Source organism: Callionymus lyra, chromosome 7 (genome assembly GCF_982586985.1).
Source record: "Callionymus lyra chromosome 7, fCalLyr1.hap1.1, whole genome shotgun sequence".
NCBI lineage: Eukaryota > Metazoa > Chordata > Actinopteri > Syngnathiformes > Callionymidae > Callionymus > Callionymus lyra.
Genome location: NC_141824.1, coordinates 6,972,316 through 6,989,998, shown reverse-complemented (window position 1 = coordinate 6,989,998; position 17,683 = coordinate 6,972,316). Strand labels below are relative to the sequence as shown.

At 39.8% G+C, this 17,683-nt stretch overlaps 2 protein-coding genes across 3 annotated transcripts; one reads left to right on the top strand and one right to left on the bottom strand.

Annotated features, from left to right (window-relative positions):
* Positions 1-958: 958 nt before the first annotated feature.
* Positions 959-12,547, top strand: LOC148074956 (TRPM8 channel-associated factor homolog). Its single transcript, XM_087796160.1, has 11 exons — positions 959-1,590; positions 2,519-2,735; positions 2,805-3,102; positions 4,816-5,117; positions 6,295-6,469; positions 6,537-6,631; positions 6,706-6,916; positions 9,000-9,236; positions 9,318-9,541; positions 11,145-11,258; positions 12,287-12,547. The coding sequence occupies exons 1-11, from the start codon at positions 959-961 to the stop codon at positions 12,545-12,547; spliced, it is 2,766 nt and encodes a 921-aa protein (XP_087652286.1).
* Positions 12,548-13,351: 804 nt separating this feature from the next.
* Positions 13,352-15,951, bottom strand: LOC148074955 (endonuclease domain-containing 1 protein). 2 transcript variants are annotated; one of them, XM_087795798.1, is made up of 5 exons: positions 15,868-15,951; positions 15,707-15,807; positions 15,522-15,636; positions 13,970-14,126; positions 13,352-13,916 (listed from the first exon to the last, which is right to left on the bottom strand). In XM_087795798.1, exons 1-5 carry the CDS (start codon positions 15,937-15,939, stop codon positions 13,525-13,527), a joined length of 837 nt encoding a protein of 278 aa, XP_087651924.1. In that variant the 5' UTR covers positions 15,940-15,951; the 3' UTR covers positions 13,352-13,524. The 2 variants fall into 2 exon arrangements, with proteins under 2 accessions (XP_087651924.1, XP_087651923.1); XM_087795797.1 differs by having other exon boundaries at positions 15,707-15,786; positions 15,868-15,950.
* Positions 15,952-17,683: the final 1,732 nt, after the last annotated feature.

Genomic DNA, 17,683 nt, shown 5'->3' with positions numbered 1-17,683 from the left:
AATAAATTCACTGTTTTAATTCTAAATTCCGCTCTTCCTTGGATCAAACGATTGCGCAAAACGCGTTAGACAGGAAGGAGTATTGAGTTCTCTTTACTACTTAATAAATCCTTTCTCTCAACCGACGTAATAACTAACAGGTAGAATAGAACTAGTACAATCTATCTTTATGTCAAAGTAACCTCTATACTTTTCTGTTTCTAGAACTTGTTTCTTTTATCATTCCTCAGGTTCCACTCGACAGTTTATTGGCGTCTTTAAAGGACCTTCTTTTGACACTTGAATGCGGTTCAACATATTTGTGCTGCCCTCAGGCGAACGAGCAGCTCAAACAAAGCTTCTATACGTTTGAGCCAGACCTGGTGACTACATGCACCACCATAAAACAAAAAATATAGTTTGCTATGTGTTTGAATGGACGAGTTGAGACAAAACCAAGATGTGATGGAAACATTGAGTTGATAAAATAAACATATGGGAAGAGAAATGACTGTCTAATAACCACGAGGAGGACATTAAACATGATTTTAAAAGCACCTGCAGCTGCACATGCATTCCTAAACATGTACATTACCTCTGCAATCCAAAACATAAACACAAGGTTATGCCGAAAAAACTTGCTGGTGACAAATATTGCGATCCCAGACAGGGTGTATCTTTGTCTGAGTAATCCTGGAGCTAATAACTCGATGAAAGATGGACTCTTCAAAACAATTTGTCCTATTATGTCTTTTTTTTTGGGCTTAATATGTTGAGTACACAATGAGATGCTCAAGTCCCTCCTCTAAATGAGATGCTTCATAAGTCCTCGTCCACTTCCTCTCGTCTCACTTGACACTAAGGTTTGACACAAGATATTTTCAGGTAACTTTTTATCCTCAAGAATGAACCTGGCATACTTTAAACCAATTGTGTCATTGTTTGTTCTCAGATCTGACGGAAGGTTCTCGATCCCATCATGACCGGTCAACACCAACAAGACTTTAAGTCTCTGATGACGGGCTTGGACGAGCTGGACATCCGTGGCCCTTACGTTCCCAGTCTCCTCGATCTGATTGGCGAGCAGGCGTTCCCGCTGGCCATGAACAGCCACGGTCAAGTCCTGATGGCCGCCTCCCGGTACGGTTCCGGTCGGATCGTGGTGCTGGGTCACGAAGGTTACCTGAGCAGCCTCCCCGCTCTGACGGAGAAGGCCGTGTCCTGGCTGAAGGGCGACGGCCCCGAGAACCGACCGGTGGGAGTCCACCACACCATCCCGGAAGTCGCCGACAACCTGGTGACTTCGTGCATCCAAACTAAGGTCGTTGATGGTTTTGATAAGAATCTGGGCCTCGGCGTGTTCGTGACCAAGGCCTACTCCGTGGCTGGAGCCGAGGAAGACCTGGTGGAGTTCCTGAGGGGAGGAGGAGGAGTCCTGATCGCCGGGCAGGCCTGGAGCTGGGCTTCCAAGAACAGTGGGAAAAACACGATCCAGCATTTTGTGGGGAACGCCGTGTCCGGTGTGGCTGGGATCTACTTCTCACGACAACATGCAGCTGTGGAGCCTTTGGAGGTTCATTCTCAGATCCCATCCTCCTGGAAGTCTTTAGCGTAAGTTTACTCTTTATACATGATTAAAAATAGGTTTTTCACTGAAACATACACATCAAATAATCCTAGTAAACACAGAAACTTGGTGAATCCTATAGGCAGGTTCTACCATTACGAAGGTAGTTTGTGTTTTTTTATTTTTTGTTTTATTTTCTTTTGGACTAATCTGAAATACACATTGTCATTCAACAGTGAAGTGCATTTTGAAAGAAAAGTTTCAATCGAAAGAAAGAAAAATACTTTCATAGAGTCAAGCTGGAAGTGACAGGAGAGGACCGGAAAGAAACATACTGTAGATGTTAAAAGGAAAATCAATCAACAGGAGGCACATATTCGTTGTCACCTCATATAGTTTGCAACATACTTTTTATTATTTAAGTTTCAGCAACTTTGCACAAAATAACGCCATTATTGGATCATTTAAACAAATGTATTTATTCCACTTTTCAAGCTTAACAATACTATCAATCCTTATATTTATATAAAATAAAAAAAAATCTTTATTATTAAAACTCATAACGTTGAATACTGAAAAATACCATCAATTTCGAGCATTTTCAAACATGTTCACAATATGTTTCACATAAAGAGGCAACTATGGGCACCATGTAATCAAACCCTTATTTGGGCTGCCGGCTGCCGTGCTTTGTATTATTTCAACTCCAAAAAGACTATTATTTACTGCATAATTTGCATCACATGTTTTAGAGCAGTTAAACACAGGTTTTACTTGTTACTATGACAACCTGCCTGAGGTCAGGCAACTTAAAGTCTGGCTTTTATGACATGCAAATTAGAACTTATTTAGTGAATAATTGCATGAATCAACAACAGAGAGTCGAACCGAGAGTCAACAAATTGATTTATTCATTCAAAATGGTTTTGGTGGTTGAATTTGATTGACTCTCTGATTAATTTTCGATTCTAGAGTCAGGAACAGCTTCAAAGAGGACTTGGAGATCTTACTTCAGGGCGTTTCAGAGTTCGATCTCCAGACTCGCTTCATTCCTTCGGAACTCTTGGTCCATGGCTTACTGGCGTTTCCCATCGGCGCCACTGAAGATGGACGAACATTCCTGGCCGGGGCTTACTACGGAAAAGGTCGGATGGTCGTCGTCACTCAAGAAGGACTCCTGGAAACTGAGGTAACACGTGTATTTACAAGTAAACCAATTACAAAATCCCCTGAATTCTCCTTTGATGCTCGATTGCAGTCTATGGCTCCGTTCTGGAAGAACGCCGTTGCCTGGCTGGACGGAGGTCGGAACGGCACCACTGGAGTCGTGCCCACACTCGCCAGGGTCCACAACCTTTTTACCAAATCTGAGATCAACTGTCGACTGGCAGAATTCAGCAAAGACCTCAGCGTCTATGTGTGTAAAGCCTACACTGAAGATATCGCGAAGGAGTTGCAGGAGTTTGTAGCAGAGGGGGGAGGGCTGCTGGTCGGAGGGCAAAGCTGGTACTGGGCTCACACCCACCGGGACCAGAATGTCCTCAAGGATTTCCCAGGTGAGAATATTTTGTGTCTATTGTGTTGAATTAAGCAATCTTTTATTATGCGCTTTATAAGTAGTCTTTACTTACTTACCTCCTGTAGACTAAGATTAAGGTTAGGGTTAGGGTTACGGAGAGGATTAGAGTTAGGGTTAGGGTTAGGGTTAGGGTTAGGGTTAGGGTTAGGGTTAGGGTTAGGGTTAGGGAGAGGGTGAGGGTTATTCTTGGGTTAGTGTCCACAACTTCATTTTTGGAATTATTTTCAAAGCCTTTAATATTAGGTAGATTTAAAAAGTAAAACTAAACTGGCAGGTTTATTACAAGAAAAATACATTTCAACCCTAACTCAGTGGGATATCAGAGTTTTTTTTGTTTAAAAAAACAACAACATCTGTTCATAGTATAACAATTCAAGGTTTATTCTATAAATTAGTTGAGTCGGTGACCGCTGATGTAGAACCTTTTAACTCTACTGATGGATCAAATTCAGGAACAAGAAATGATGATGCACTGGTGTTGTACTCATCTGCCAGGATCAATCACCATCTTTGTCTTGATCAACAAGATAATCAAGTGTTGTGTAACAAATGACATTGGTATTCTGAGTTCAATTTTTGGAATGTCACTTAAAGAACTTTCTTTGAGTCATGCTACACTATTATTACCTGCAGCACATGTCGGGGGAAAGTTTTGTAAACATACCTAACATGCCTTTATAGAAATGTGATTTCAAACATCCTTAGTTACAACACAACCGTTTTAAGTAGACTATATCCAGGTCGGGGGAGGCACCTCTCTATGCGCAATCCATCACAAACTTTGTTGATTCTCGCAATTGAAGAGCACCTGTTGCCGTATCACTGAATGTGGCCAATATAATGCTCAGAGATACGTTTATTTGCCTTGCTTTCCACAGTTTGGCTGATGCCATAAACCATAAAAGTTTAATGTTTGTAAGGGTCTTATTTAGTTTCGCTGATCGGAAATACAACCGCATTGTTAAGGCAAAGTTGGAGGCTACTGAGCCTGAGGTGGAGATACTTTTAAAACTAAACGAATAAAGAAGGATTTTTACCAAAAAAGTAGCAAAGGTTTGTGTTGCAAAGGACAGGGGTATGGACTTCACTACAGATAAAATTACCATAATAAACATTTTCCCGGTTTGCGTAAATCTCGCCAATCAGGGAAGGCCTGACGCAATATTAACCAATCAGAAGCAGCAAAAGAGGTGCTGTCATTACTGGGCTCGTGTTCCTCCCTATTATTATCACAAGCAAAATCTGGAGAGACCTCACTAAACTTTACAGTTAATTCACCAAACGCCATTTAATAGGAAGAAATAAACACTCAGCTTTCAAATTATGAGCAATGAAAACGTAATATTTCCATTACGTTAATGTCACAGATGAGAAGTTTATGAAGCTATGAATCAATATTTATCCACAATCAATGTCTGCCATGGATCTAGAGGATGTAGACTAATATCCCACGACATATCACAACAATTCAATATAGACTTGTTTAGAAATAATTCATTGAATGATTTTTTTTTTAACTTAATATGTGTTGAAGAAGAACGTTTTTGAGATATGAAATAACCAGTAACAAATGAATAAGTTACTCTTTTGGGTTTAAGTACTATTTACTAAGTAAATCTGACACTAAAGAAGTCGGTGCCTCACCAACAATGAACCTCACCCCACGTCACTGACTACATCTGTCTTTCAGGCAACAAGGTTCTATACAACATGGGCGTGAGCTTCCTGGGCAGCATGATCGGTAAAGCCGTCTACACGGCTCCTCAACCCGATCGGAACATCGGGGAAGCCTACCACCTTCGCCACATGGTCCACCGCTTTGCAGCTCACGCCACTCAGGGAACCTCTTTGTCAACGTTCGAGGAGGCGAACCTGAAGAAGCTGGGGATGGACTGCGCTGCCTTCCTGCAGATGGAAGCTCACCACTGCGCCTCCTACGCTCAGCTGCGCGACGTCGTCACCGACGTGGTGAAGACGTGCGGGATGCCTCAGGTGCGATCGTCTATTCCTGCTTCTGTAATAGAACGTCTTGACTCTTGGGTTGGCATCGGCAAAACAAGGCTGAGGTGGTTTTCATCCTACATTTTAAACAGAACCTTTGCCGTCACCATGGGAGACACCTCAAGTTCTACAGCCAGTGTCTCCTGTGGTGTACCGCAAGGGTCAGTTTTAGGTCCGATTTTATTTTCTATTAATATGATTCCTCTCGGACAGATTTGAACCTGCCATAGGGGGTTTTATCATTTTTACGCAGACGACAAACCTGCCACTCAGAGACTCTCGAGGTCTAGTTGCCGTTTTAGCTTGTCTTGATGATGTGACCAGTTGGATGGCTCAGAACTTTCTACATCTCATTAAAACAAAATCCGAAATCATAGTCTTTCACCCTCCAAACCCCACTCAGATAAACCTCACCTCCCTCGGACACCTTGCTGAAAACGTCAATTCCACAGCCAGAAACCTCGGTGTCCTCCTTGACTTATCCCTCTCATTCAACCATCACATCATAAAAACGGTATCAGCTCAAAATCATGCTCAATAAACCCGACCTGGAAAATTCTACTGCAACTCAATCCTCTCTGGCATCTCCCAAAAGTCCCTCTCTCGCCTCCAACTGATCAAAAACTCCTTCTTAGAATTGATTTAAAGAATTTGGATTGCTTTTAAAGCTCGCCTGGGTCTGGCTCCTGCCTATATTAACAACATGTTGACCCCCTATGAGCCAGCTTGCAACCTCAGATCCTCGGGCAGGGCCCTCTTAGCTGTTCCAAAGTCCAGGCTAAAACCAACAGAAGGACAGAGCCTTCTCCGTCAGGGCACCCTGACTTCGGAACAGCCTGCCCGAGGAGATAAGACTGGCTGAGTCTGTGCCTTCTTTAAAAAATACACTTTTACCGACTGGCTTTCATGTGATGTCCCCTTTTTACCTTCAACTGGATTCATCTATGGGCTTTTATTCTCCTTTATTTGTAATTTTCATCTTTTTATTTCATACCATTTTTCTTTGAATCGAACACGTGTTTTTTTTTATCTTGTTTTAGTTCTGTACTGTTTTAATGTATCATTTTTTTTACTGAAGGTATTTGTTTTTATGTCGAGTACTTTGTAACTGTTGTTTTAAAAAGTAAATGAAATTATTGTTATTATAACACCGAGTGTAAACCTGCAGGTGAGCGAGAGCAACATGGTGTCCAGCGCCAAAGACCACGCCCTCCTCCACGTGGGAGCTGAGCTGTACAGAGTCTCCCCCGATCGTGATGCTCTGCTGCCTCACCTGCTCAAGAACATCCCGTCCCTGCCGGTCGTCAACAACCGCAAAGTCACCGTGGATGTGAACACAGCAAGTGAGTGGAATCCTAACCTTACATATTGTCCCGTCCTCCTGTCTGATGTTTGACAATCGTTCTTCAGGTGTAGGCGAGTGGGTCAGTACCGGACTCTACCTCTCTCCTGCCATGAAGACGTCCATAGTTGTCCCGCAGCAAATAGTCAACACGGGATGGGAGGTGCAGCCATTACCAAATCTCTTCTTCTTCAGACGGTCGATGAGTGTGTTTGACTGACTCTCTCTCTTCCGTAGATTCTTATCGGGTGTCAATCGGACATTTTGAAAAAAGACGTGATAAAGAGGCCGCACAGCGTTTGCGAACGCTTTCCTATAAAAGAACAAACGATGGAGGTGTCCAACTTGTACGGCGGACTCATCTACCTCATGGTCCCGCCGGAGACTCAGGTGGACAGGATGGAGGTGACGGTGCAGATGGCTGTGCAGGCCCCGTACTATAAGTTTGGTAAGTCCTGGCAGAGCTGATGATGAACAGTGTTGCCTCGTTTATCTTGTGGGTTATTTTCGGAAAATCTCCCCAATTTTTAACAGATTACGTCTCAATATTCTCGATCAAACTACATGTTTAGGCTTGAAAAGAATAATAATAGTAATTCATTTTATCGATAAATCGCCTTGCAGGACACACAAGGACACCATATGAACATGTTATAAAACAACAGTGCAAAGTGAAAAGTAAAAAGGAAGTTTTAAAGATAAGAAAGATTTAATAAAATCTCTCTTTGCCCTTTTTATTCATTTTCCCCAAAGTGTGATTAACATTTTCGACATTCTCATACAGTTTATACTCACTTTCAAAAACCTGCATTATTTTCGACAACGTGAAATGAGTAACTGATAACTGACACATGACGAGATGAAACGAGATATGTCAAGGAACCATCATACACCTACATGTTCGTAACTACTGCAGTAAATGAAGGGGTGTGAAAATATAAGGAACATTCTTGAGGGAGTTAAGTGCACCGCTTTCATTTTTTTAGTTGGCTGCTGTGGTGGTGAAATCAAGCTCCTGTGTGTCAACCAAGTTCACTAAACTTACTAAGAAAAAATAAAATGAAGTCAATAACCTTTATTAATAGTTCAATTTCCTCGATTATTTATTCATTTGAAAATGCTAGCTCGCTACAACAACACATATTTACGGTGGTTGATCACAAACATGCATCTTGGGAGTTCGCCGCCAAGTAAACAAAGTGTAAAGTAAGTAAGTAATTGAGTAAAGATTACTTATGAAGCGCCTTTCCAGACCAGGGTCACGAAGCGCTTTTACAATTACACACAATTCACATTCAAAATAAATACTTTACAAAGTCAAGACAACACAGAGACAAGCACAGAGTCTCAGAAAATCAGTGAAAAGCCTGCATGAATAAAAGGAATTTGTACTTTTTGTAACCTTAGTATTCAGAACTTTTTGTGGAGATAAGACTGGCTGAGTCTGTGCCTTCTTTTAAATATCGTTTAAAGACACGTTTACAGACTGGCTTTTATGTGATGTCAGCTTTTAACCCTTTACTGAATTCATCTATGGGCTTTTACTCTCCTTTATTTGCAGTGTTTTATTATTTTATTTCATACCATTTTATTTGAATCGTACATGCTTTGTTTCATCTTGTTTTACTTCTGCGCTGTTTTAATGTATTATTTTTAACTGAAGCTGTTTGCTTTTATGTAAATCACTTTGTAACCCAGTGACTAGAACAATGACTAGAAAAGCTTTGATAACTGATTCCTTATTTTTGAAGTTTAGTCGCAGCAGGACAGAATATATGTGTGTGAATGAGAGGAACCCAAGAGGAACCATGAGGCTACAGGGACTGGAGATAAAGAAGGAGGATTTTAAGTATTAAGGGTCAACAAAAAAGAGGAAAAGAGGTGAAGAAACGTGTTCAAGCGCGATGGAATGGGTGGAGAAAAGTGTCTGGGGTGATGTGTGATAAAAGAGTATCAGCCAGAATGAAAGGGAAGATCTACAAGACAGTGGTGAGACTATGATCTATGGTCTACAGACAGCAGAGATGAAGATGTTGAGGTTCTCTCTGGGAGTGACAGGGATGGATAGAACCAGGAATGAGTCAATCAGAGGAACATGTTAGATGTTTTGGAGATAAGGTCAGAGAGAATGAGATCATGTTCAGAGGAGGGATGATGAGTATATTGGTAGAAGGATGCTGGGGTTGGAACTGCCAGGCAGGAGGTCTGGAGGAAGACCAGAGAGAAGGTTCATGGATGTAGTGAAAGGTTGGTCGGTGTGATACAGAGAACAAGGTTAGATGGATTCGCTGTGGCGACGCCTGAAGGGAGCAGCCCAAAGGAAAAGAAGAAAAATACTTTTTTTCCTTGTATCCTTTAAGTACTACGATACTTAAGTCCTCCATTTTAGTTTCTTTTGAGATTATTACTAACAGTTGAAGTATTCTGTGTTAATCATTACATTACAGATAAATAATTATTGTTAACAGACAAAAGGAATCAGTTGCTGCGTCGTTGTTACTGGTGTGTAATGGCTGGTGTTTCCTCGTCAGGCGTCACCACGGCGACCGACTGGTCGACGCTACGGTCGGCGCCGGCTCCGTGGGCGGAGCTGGAGTTCGAAAACATCGTCCTGTCGGTGCCCTCGGACGTCGTGCGCGGGCTGGAGAAGCCGGACGAGCTGGCGGCTCAGTGGAACGCCATCATGAGGGCCGTCGCCGACCTCGCCGCCATTCCCCCGAAATTCCCCCGCAAAGAGAGATTCGTGACGGACGTCCAGATTTCTCACGGTACCTTTTGAAGAAAGAAATCTTGAATTTATTCCATTTCATGACATCATCATGACCCAAACATCTTCCCCCGGAGTCCAGGACTGATGCATGCTGGGTATCCCATCATGTCCCATCAGCCCACGGCCGCTCAGCTGGTGAGCCTCGAGCACATGATGAAGGTCGGTCTGTGGGGCCCCATCCACGAGCTGGGCCACAATCAGCAGAGAGGATGCTGGGAGTTCAAACCCCACACCACCGAGTGCACGTGCAACATCTGGAGCGTGTACGTGCACGAGGAAGTGTTCAAGATCCCCAGAGCTCAGGTGACTTCACGACTGCCTGCTCAAAACATCTGTCAGTGCAGGATTAACACAATTACAGTTTTCACACGAGTGACCTCTGACCCCGTCAGAAACGAGATACAGAGATTTCATGACAGCATTGACAAACTGATGATGTTTTAATTTTAAGCAAAACGTTGTTTTATAGTGTTTGGCGACCGTTTTATGCAAGTCCATTAATAACAAAACACGACTTTATAACCGATTTTGAAGATACAAAAAACAATGTATTCAACATTATTGTGACAATGAGTTACAATGTGTCGTGAGTGAGGTTCATTTTGATCACTGACACGACTTGTTCTTTCTATCCATCTGGAATGATCTAATCGAAAACCTTGATTTAAAGGTCACCTTATGTGCTAAGTGTCTCTTAAATTGTTCGAGGACCTCTTTTATACTCTATTATACTCTATTATACTCATCAGTTTCTTTTTGCACAAAACTCCTGAAAGATATTTACATTAGAAAATACGCTTAAGCCCCGCCCACTTAAAATGCGCTGTTTTGGCTGAGAAGAAGTCTCGTCCAAGAAACCACGCCCACTCTGCTCTGATTGGTCACAAAAACACGAGTTGCATTCAAGGACTCTCGTAAATGTCAAACCCACCCCTAAAACTCCCGTTTTGTACATTAAAAACAAATAAAAAAAATAAGGTTTTCTGCTCAATGTACACATTACAAAAACCCCTAAAGGCAGAAGTAACTCTCACCTTGTTTACATTAATATTTTTCTGTTTATTAACATGTAGGTATTTAACTGATTTAGAGCTTCTAGAGGACACCTGCACCAGTTTGATGTCAGAATGTTTCATTTAAACCGTAGTCTCGTTTGACGAGATTTCAGACGAGAACTTAATTAAGTAATAACTTCAAAACAACGTCATGATGAATGAACTACTGCATTTTGAAGACTTCAACATTTACAACGTGTGAATAAGTCAGTAGAGTTGGCTTTTCACATTAGCTGCCCTTTAAAGTTAAAAAAAAAAACGTTTTTACTGAAGGTTTAAATAAATGTTTATACTTCAATTAATTTACAGTAAATATGAATGAGATACAATAAGGAGATCTATTCATTGATATAAAATAAACGTTAACGAGCAAATGTGTTCCTGCGTGTGTTTGTTAACGTTTCATTTTAAGATTAATTATAATAGTTATGTCTTGCATGTTGTTGTATGAGTCATTAAATAACACAATATTCTCCACGTCATTCAGGAACATCACTTCACGTCATTAAGTTATTAAAATGTTATTGTAAAGCTACTAGTTCATTGAATAGTTTGTCATGTCTTTTTAATCACTTTTAAACATGTGTTTTGTAAAAAATTAAAAAAAAAAAAACTTGCACAAAACGATTGTTGATCACTAGAAAACAATTACTTTATTTTTTTGAAGTTATATTTTTGAACATGATAAGTTTCTCAAAAACTGTGATTGACTGTTTTTGCCTCGTTGCTGACGGAGCTAGAGAGGCCAGTGTGCACGCTCGTGTGAATACTGTAATTGTCTTTACACTGAACTGACACACATGGTTTCGAAAAGTATCTTTAAAAATATTGATGACCTTTGACTCCCCCAGGCTTACCGAGACTTGACCCCCGAGAGGCGGAAGGCCCAGATCGAGCAGTTTGTAAAGAGAGGGAAAAGATTGGAACACTGGACGGTCTTTGTTGCCTTGGAGACGTATTTGCAGGTAAAACTCATAAATATATATTTTATCAAATTATGACAGATATCTCATTTATATACTTAATCAATTATATTTTACTGACCATCATGAAGCCATAAGAAAAATTAAAAACTCTCTATCGAGTTTTAATTTAAATTTAATTAATTTTATTTTGTCATGTTGAATAGTTATTTTCCTTTTAAACAATTATTACAAAGTAGATGTTAAAATATAATTATTATTATTATTTCAATATTTTCCTTACAGATTTCTTTAAAGCAAAAATGTAACAAAAACGTTAATGATTTTTTTATTTTTTTATTAAAAATGTTAATATTTTTAAAGCAAAAATATAATATATATATATTTTTTTTATAACTAGAAAGGCACTTTACTAATATTCTTTACTTACCTACTTCCTAATAAAGTGTTCCATTTTTTATAATCTTGTTTAAATACATCACATCTGCAAAAAAAAAAGTTTTTATAACTTAAAAGAAAATAACTACTTAAAAACACTACATGTGTTTTGGTTCATACAAATTTTTGATTCAAATGTAAGACCTTCAAGTGTTATTCAATTGTGTTTTACCTTATTATCGGCCTATATTTTTGAGATTTTATCCTGTTAACCAACTCTCCTTATTAACACATCGAAATGGTGACATTGACAGCATTATAAATCCAAAATGCTTCTTTACACGTACATGTTCGGAAATCCTACTAAAGTCTGCTTTTTTAACAAAAGACGACATTTTTTTATTGTATATTTTTGGTATATTTTCCTCTTAAAAAAAATTGTTATCACTTGAGGGTCAAATCTGGACCTAAAGCTTTTCTTCTGTGAAAGTTACTTTTGTGTTTTTGAAGCCATGAATTAGACTGATTGGATCGTCGTGTGTTTAGTTCTTCAAAACTAATGACAAAACTAAGGACCTCACTCTGAGTCAATCGCCAAAAGTAGTTAAAAATCAGTGACGCTAAAAACTAGATTCACATCACAATAGACGACGTGGGTGAAAAACGTTTTAAAAACTTGAAACACCTTTCAGCTGCAGGAGAAGTTCGGGTGGGCGGCCGTGAAGGCCGTGTTCGGCGCCTACCACAAGATGACCTACTTCCCGACGGACAAGACGGAGAAGATGAACCTGTACGCCGAGACCTTCTCTCGAACCGTCGGCATGAATCTGTGCGGGTTCTTCCAGGCCTGGAGCTGGCCCATCCAACCCTCCACCGAAGAGAAGCTCTCCACCCTCCCGTCCTGGACCGACCATCCCATGGTCCAGTACACCTCAAGCTCCGCCTCCTTCTGAGCGTGAGGACCTGTGGATTGTCCAGAGTTTCTTCTGAAAGATACATTCAATCAATACTTAAGTGTTATGGTGTTGAACTTGATTATTAAATCTTCTTCTTGGTATAAAATGAATAAAAACACATTGTTCTCATTCTGCCAAAAAAAGAAACCATTACAGGTGAAACAAAGGTGTTTGTGGTATCCCTTTTTTAACCAGGAAATGTCCCATTGAGATTCAAAATCTCTTTTTCAAGGAAGTCCTGGCCGAGAGGCAGCAAATGATACAATTACAAGATTATAAATCAAAATAAAATGTATACATAACAAACAGTTACATTTTTTGCGGGGTCTGCTGCCCCCTAGCGTCCACTTTTTGTTGACTTCGTTCTACAGTTAAGAAAAGGAGCTTACGATTCTGGACCCTACTCAGTATGTATTACACAAGATTTGGGTTATGTTCAATTTCACTAATAACATTTTTATGTTAGTCTTCTACCCCCATGGCACCCCCTACCTTTTCATTTCTGCCCCCCTTTGCACCCCCTACAATAGACAAAAGGTGATCTGATTATCTACTTTCTGAGTTTGCAATAAATACAAATATTATCATTATTTGATCTACTGATGATTTCAGAAACTCAACTTTTTTTCGTTTTATATTTTAAAGCATTTTTGATTGTGTTGCTGATGTTATCTTTTGTTTATTATGGATCATTAAAATTCAAAAATCAAATAAATCAGTGATGCATCCAACAAATTAAACTTTTTTTATAAGAATGATTGTAGATTTGTATTAATAAACACATTTTTTGGTATATATATATAGATCAATATAAATGTGGCATTTTTATTTTTGAACACGTTTTTCATGTGTGACGTTTTTATTAAACATTTTAGGCACCAACGCCTCACAGTTGATCATGATCTGAAGTGAGAATTTAAATATTTACTCAAGTTTCCTAATTAAAGTTCGACTATGAAGTGGTTTCAATGTTTTCAATCCCTACAGTTGTTGTGAAACAGCGCCCCCACTGGTTGATCGGAGAACTGCTGGAGGAACCCTCCCAGGTCATCCAGGGACACTCGCTCCACCACGTTGTCTTCAGAGTTCCTGGCTCTGGCGCCTCCGCTCTGAACGGGTTTTCCGTTGTTGTCCACACAGCAGTAGGCGTTCCACACGTGGTCCGGAATGTTGACCCGCCTCACGTTGTTCTTGACGATCCAGTTGTTTTTGGAGGGAATCGCACCGACCAACACGAAGGCCTCCGAGCACTTCTCTTTGAAGGTCTCGGTGAGCTGGGACTCGTGGATTCTCCAGGCGTTCTGGTTCAGTTTGGGATTCTGGGGGATCACGTTGGTCAGGGTGAAGGTGGCGTTCCGACCTGGAACTGCAGGAAAACCTTCAGAACGATGACGTTTCGTAGTGAAACTCCTCTGATACCTGCATGGTGTCCGTTAGGATTGAGGTGTCCGCGGTCAAAACCAGAGTGAGTGTAGTCCTCGTTCAGGGCCTGGTTCTCTCCCAGGTAGACTCCGGGGTTTTCCTTCCCGAGCCAGTAACCGTCCCTCATCTCCGCCTGCCAATCCTTGTTGACCAACTACAGGGAAATAAGTGTTTAGACTTTGGTCTTACATTCCCTTATATGTTCTTCAGAAAAAATTGACTTATATTTCAACTTTTTTTGGAATGGTCTTATGCCCCCATTGCGCCCCCTTGCCCCCCTCCCTCTGCCCCCCTACAATGTACAAAAGGATCTGGGATTCAGGAAATCTATCTTAAATAGCATTTAATTTATATGGTTTCAATTTAATTAAGAATGGACATATTTTTATGGCGTAGGGGGGCTGGTCTTATGCCCCTCATGCGCCCCCCTTCTTCTTCTCTGTACTCCTTTATGCCCCCCTACAACAGACAAAATGAGCTGAAATTCAGGAAATCTATCTTAGTGTAAAATTTATTTTATTTCAGTCAATGGAAATATTTTCATGTTTATGGGGGTCCCCTCATCAGGCCCTCTTCTCTTTGAATTGTGTCCCCTTTTTTTTTTACCCGAGTACTATAGACAAAAAGGGCTGAAATTCTTAAAATTTCCGGGACTTAGTATGTTATACATATGAGTTAAATTGCATCAAAATTGTACATATATTGTACATACATTTTTGAATTCTCATGGGGGTCATGTACCCCCCTCTTATTATTAGTATGTAATATATATGGTTCAATTTGATTGAAAATCAATATTTTCACTGGGGGGCCTTATGTCCCCCTTGAAGCCCCCTCTTCTTTGACTTATTTTCTCCCCCTTCAATTAATAAGATGAGCTACAATTCTATCTTACTTAGAGAGAAATACATTTGATTTAAGTGAATTGAAATTTTCATGTGCTTTTTCTTCCCCCTTCCGCCCCCTTGCCTTAGACTTTTCCCTGGTCTCCTACAGTTAAAGAAAGGCTGACATTGTTTAAATCTCTTAGTATGTTATACATATGAGTTAAATTTCATCAAAATTGGACATAGTTGACAAAAAACTTACAATTAACAAAAGTATTATAGGAAATATACCTTACCTTGTGTGTAACATACGGTATATGGTTTAAATTTCATAAAGAATAGACATATTTTCAGGGAGGAAGGGGGGGTGGTCTAATGTCCCCTTTGCTGCCCCCTTCTTTGACTTTTTCCTCCTTTCTGCCCCCCTAAAATTAACAAAAGGAGCTAAAGTTCTGGAAATGTATCTTTGTGTGAAATCTATTTAATTCAAGTGGATCAAAATTGGACATATTTTTCATGTGGGTCCCCCCGTCAGCCCCCCTGTCTTCCCCTCTTCGCTTCCCTTTTATTACCCGACTAGAAAAGACAAAAGGAGCTCAAATTCCAGAAATCTCCCTGAACTAGTCTATAACACAAATGAGTTGAATTTCATCGAAATTGGTCAAAGTAGAATTTTCAGGGGGGTCATCTGCCCACTGGCGCCCCCTTCCTGTATGAATCACCTGTGGTTCCACAAACCATCTCCTCTCTCTGCCGCCTCCATTACTGGGCTGGAACTTGTATGCAGAGTAGAAGGCGATACGATGGTTTGTGTCGTACAGAGTAGCAAAGTGATACCTGCACAAACACACCAGTTGCTGGTTCAATTCCAGAGATACTTGTACTTGTATGAATAGTACTTTAGTACCTATTGTTGAACCTCTGGCACAGGCGAACTGCTCCGAGCGCAGATTGACCCAAGACCGGCGCCTTCTCCTGGTAGAAGTACTGCATGCAGTCGGGAACGTTCTTGAGAGGAACTTTGTTCAAAACTCAAAATAAAAGTAACAAAAGTTTACCAGGAAGTACCTCAAATCGATCCACAACATCTGCACCGACAAACACCAGGAGTGAGAGAAGAGTCGCCAACGTCGCTGCCATTTTGAACCGAACCTTCAATTAAATTAGACATTAAATATTATTGCTGTATTTCCTTTAGACATTAGAATCCTGTGTAAAATGTATTTTTAATTATCTGAAAATATTACAAAAGTTTAACAGATTTTGTTGGTTTAATATTTAAATTAAATGAATAATAATAAAAAGTTGTTTCAATCAAACGAATATATTGTAAATCAAAAAATAAGTTGTATTAGTTAAGTACATATATTTTCAATCAAAGAAATATGCTTCAATCAATAAAAATATGTTTTCAATACATTTTGTTTAAATGAAATAATAATAATAATTCTTAAGACTCGAAAAAAAAATTGAAGGAATCTATTTTGTGTTCAAGCCAGTCTTAATGAATCCATACAAGACAAGTTGGTTTAATAAAATAAAAATAAAATGAAGTTGCTTCTTTCCAAAAAATATTTTAACTGTTTTTTTTATTGAAAACATTTAAAGTCAAATTTATTTTTTATTGAAGCATTTTTTTGTGATTTAAGCAGATTTTGAGGAAACCTTTTGAAACTTATAATTGAAAAACAAATCTTCCTTCATTGTTGCTCAAATTTCTTTTCTTTTTCTCTCTCTCTCTCTAACAGTGTGACATGATGACACGTTCAAAACTAACGAGTGAAAAGCTGAAAATAAAAGCAGAATAACATGACAAATGGTCAAACTTTGAAAGACTCACAAAAGGTCGAACAGTTCGAACGAACATCAAAATTAAAAAGTTCCTCAGTTCCTCGTAAACCTGTGGTTCTGTCCTCGTTTCAACTCACCTCCAGCTGCCACGTCTGTCAACAAACCAGCGAAAGCGTCGACTTCACTTTGTCACTCGTTTTATCTGAACACGTGGTTTTGCGACTTGTGCGCGTGTGTGTGTGTGTGTGTGTGTGTGTGTGTGTGTGTGTGTGTGTGTGTGTGTGTGTGTGTGTGTGTGTGTGTGTGTGTGTGTGTGTGTGTGTGTCGTACACTCAGAAGGACTCACACAAGTTAGGAGGGAGACGCTAACTAGGACTTTTTCATGAAACTTTATCAAATGGCTCATTAAACATCATCAACTGTCTCACAAAACATCATCAAGTGTCTCATGAAACATCATCAACTGTCTCACGAAACATCATCAAGTGTCTCATGAAACATCATCAACTGTCTCGATCAAGTGTCTCATGAAACATCATCAACTGTATGAATCAAGTGTCTCATGAAACATCATCAACTGTCTGAATCAAGTGTATCATGAAACATCATCAAGTGTCTCATGAAACATCATCAACTGTCTCACGAAACATCATCAAGTGTCTCATGAAACATCATCAACTGTCTCGATCAAGTGTCTCATGAAACATCATCAACTGTATGAATCAAGTGTCTCATGAAACATCATCAACTGTCTGAATCAAGTGTATCATGAAACATCATTAAGTGTCTCATGAAACATCATCAACTGTCTGAATCAAGTGTCTCATGAAACATCATCAACTGTCTGAATCAAGTGTCTCATGAAACATCATCAACTGTCTGAATCAAGTGTCTCATGAAACATCATCAAGTGTCTCATGAAACATCATCAACTGTCTGAATCAAGTGTCTCATGAAACATCATCAACTATCTGAATCAAGTGTATCATGAAACATCGAGTATCTCATGAAACATCATCAAGTGTCTCATGAAACATCATCAAGTGTCTCATGAAACATCATCAACTGTCTCATGAAAACTCATCAACTGTCT

What these genes read in the sequence shown, in the direction of transcription:
- LOC148074956 (XM_087796160.1), top strand. Translation starts at nt 959, where the DNA reads ATGACCGGTCAACACCAACAAGACTTTAAGTCTCTGATGACGGGCTTG. An exon ending in TCCTCCTGGAAGTCTTTAGC is followed by an intron (nt 1,591 to 2,518) that starts GTAAGTTTACTC and finishes TTTCGATTCTAG; the next exon opens with AGTCAGGAACAGCTTCAAAG. An exon ending in TCAAGATCCCCAGAGCTCAG is followed by an intron (nt 9,542 to 11,144) that starts GTGACTTCACGA and finishes TGACTCCCCCAG; the next exon opens with GCTTACCGAGACTTGACCCC.
- LOC148074955 (XM_087795798.1), bottom strand. Translation starts at nt 15,939, where the DNA reads ATGGCAGCGACGTTGGCGACTCTTCTCTCACTCCTGGTGTTTGTCGGT. An exon ending in ATGTTGTGGATCGATTTGAG is followed by an intron (nt 15,808 to 15,867) that starts GTACTTCCTGGT and finishes GTTCCTCTCAAG; the next exon opens with AACGTTCCCGACTGCATGCA. An exon ending in TCCTAACGGACACCATGCAG is followed by an intron (nt 13,917 to 13,969) that starts GTATCAGAGGAG and finishes GTTTTCCTGCAG; the next exon opens with TTCCAGGTCGGAACGCCACC.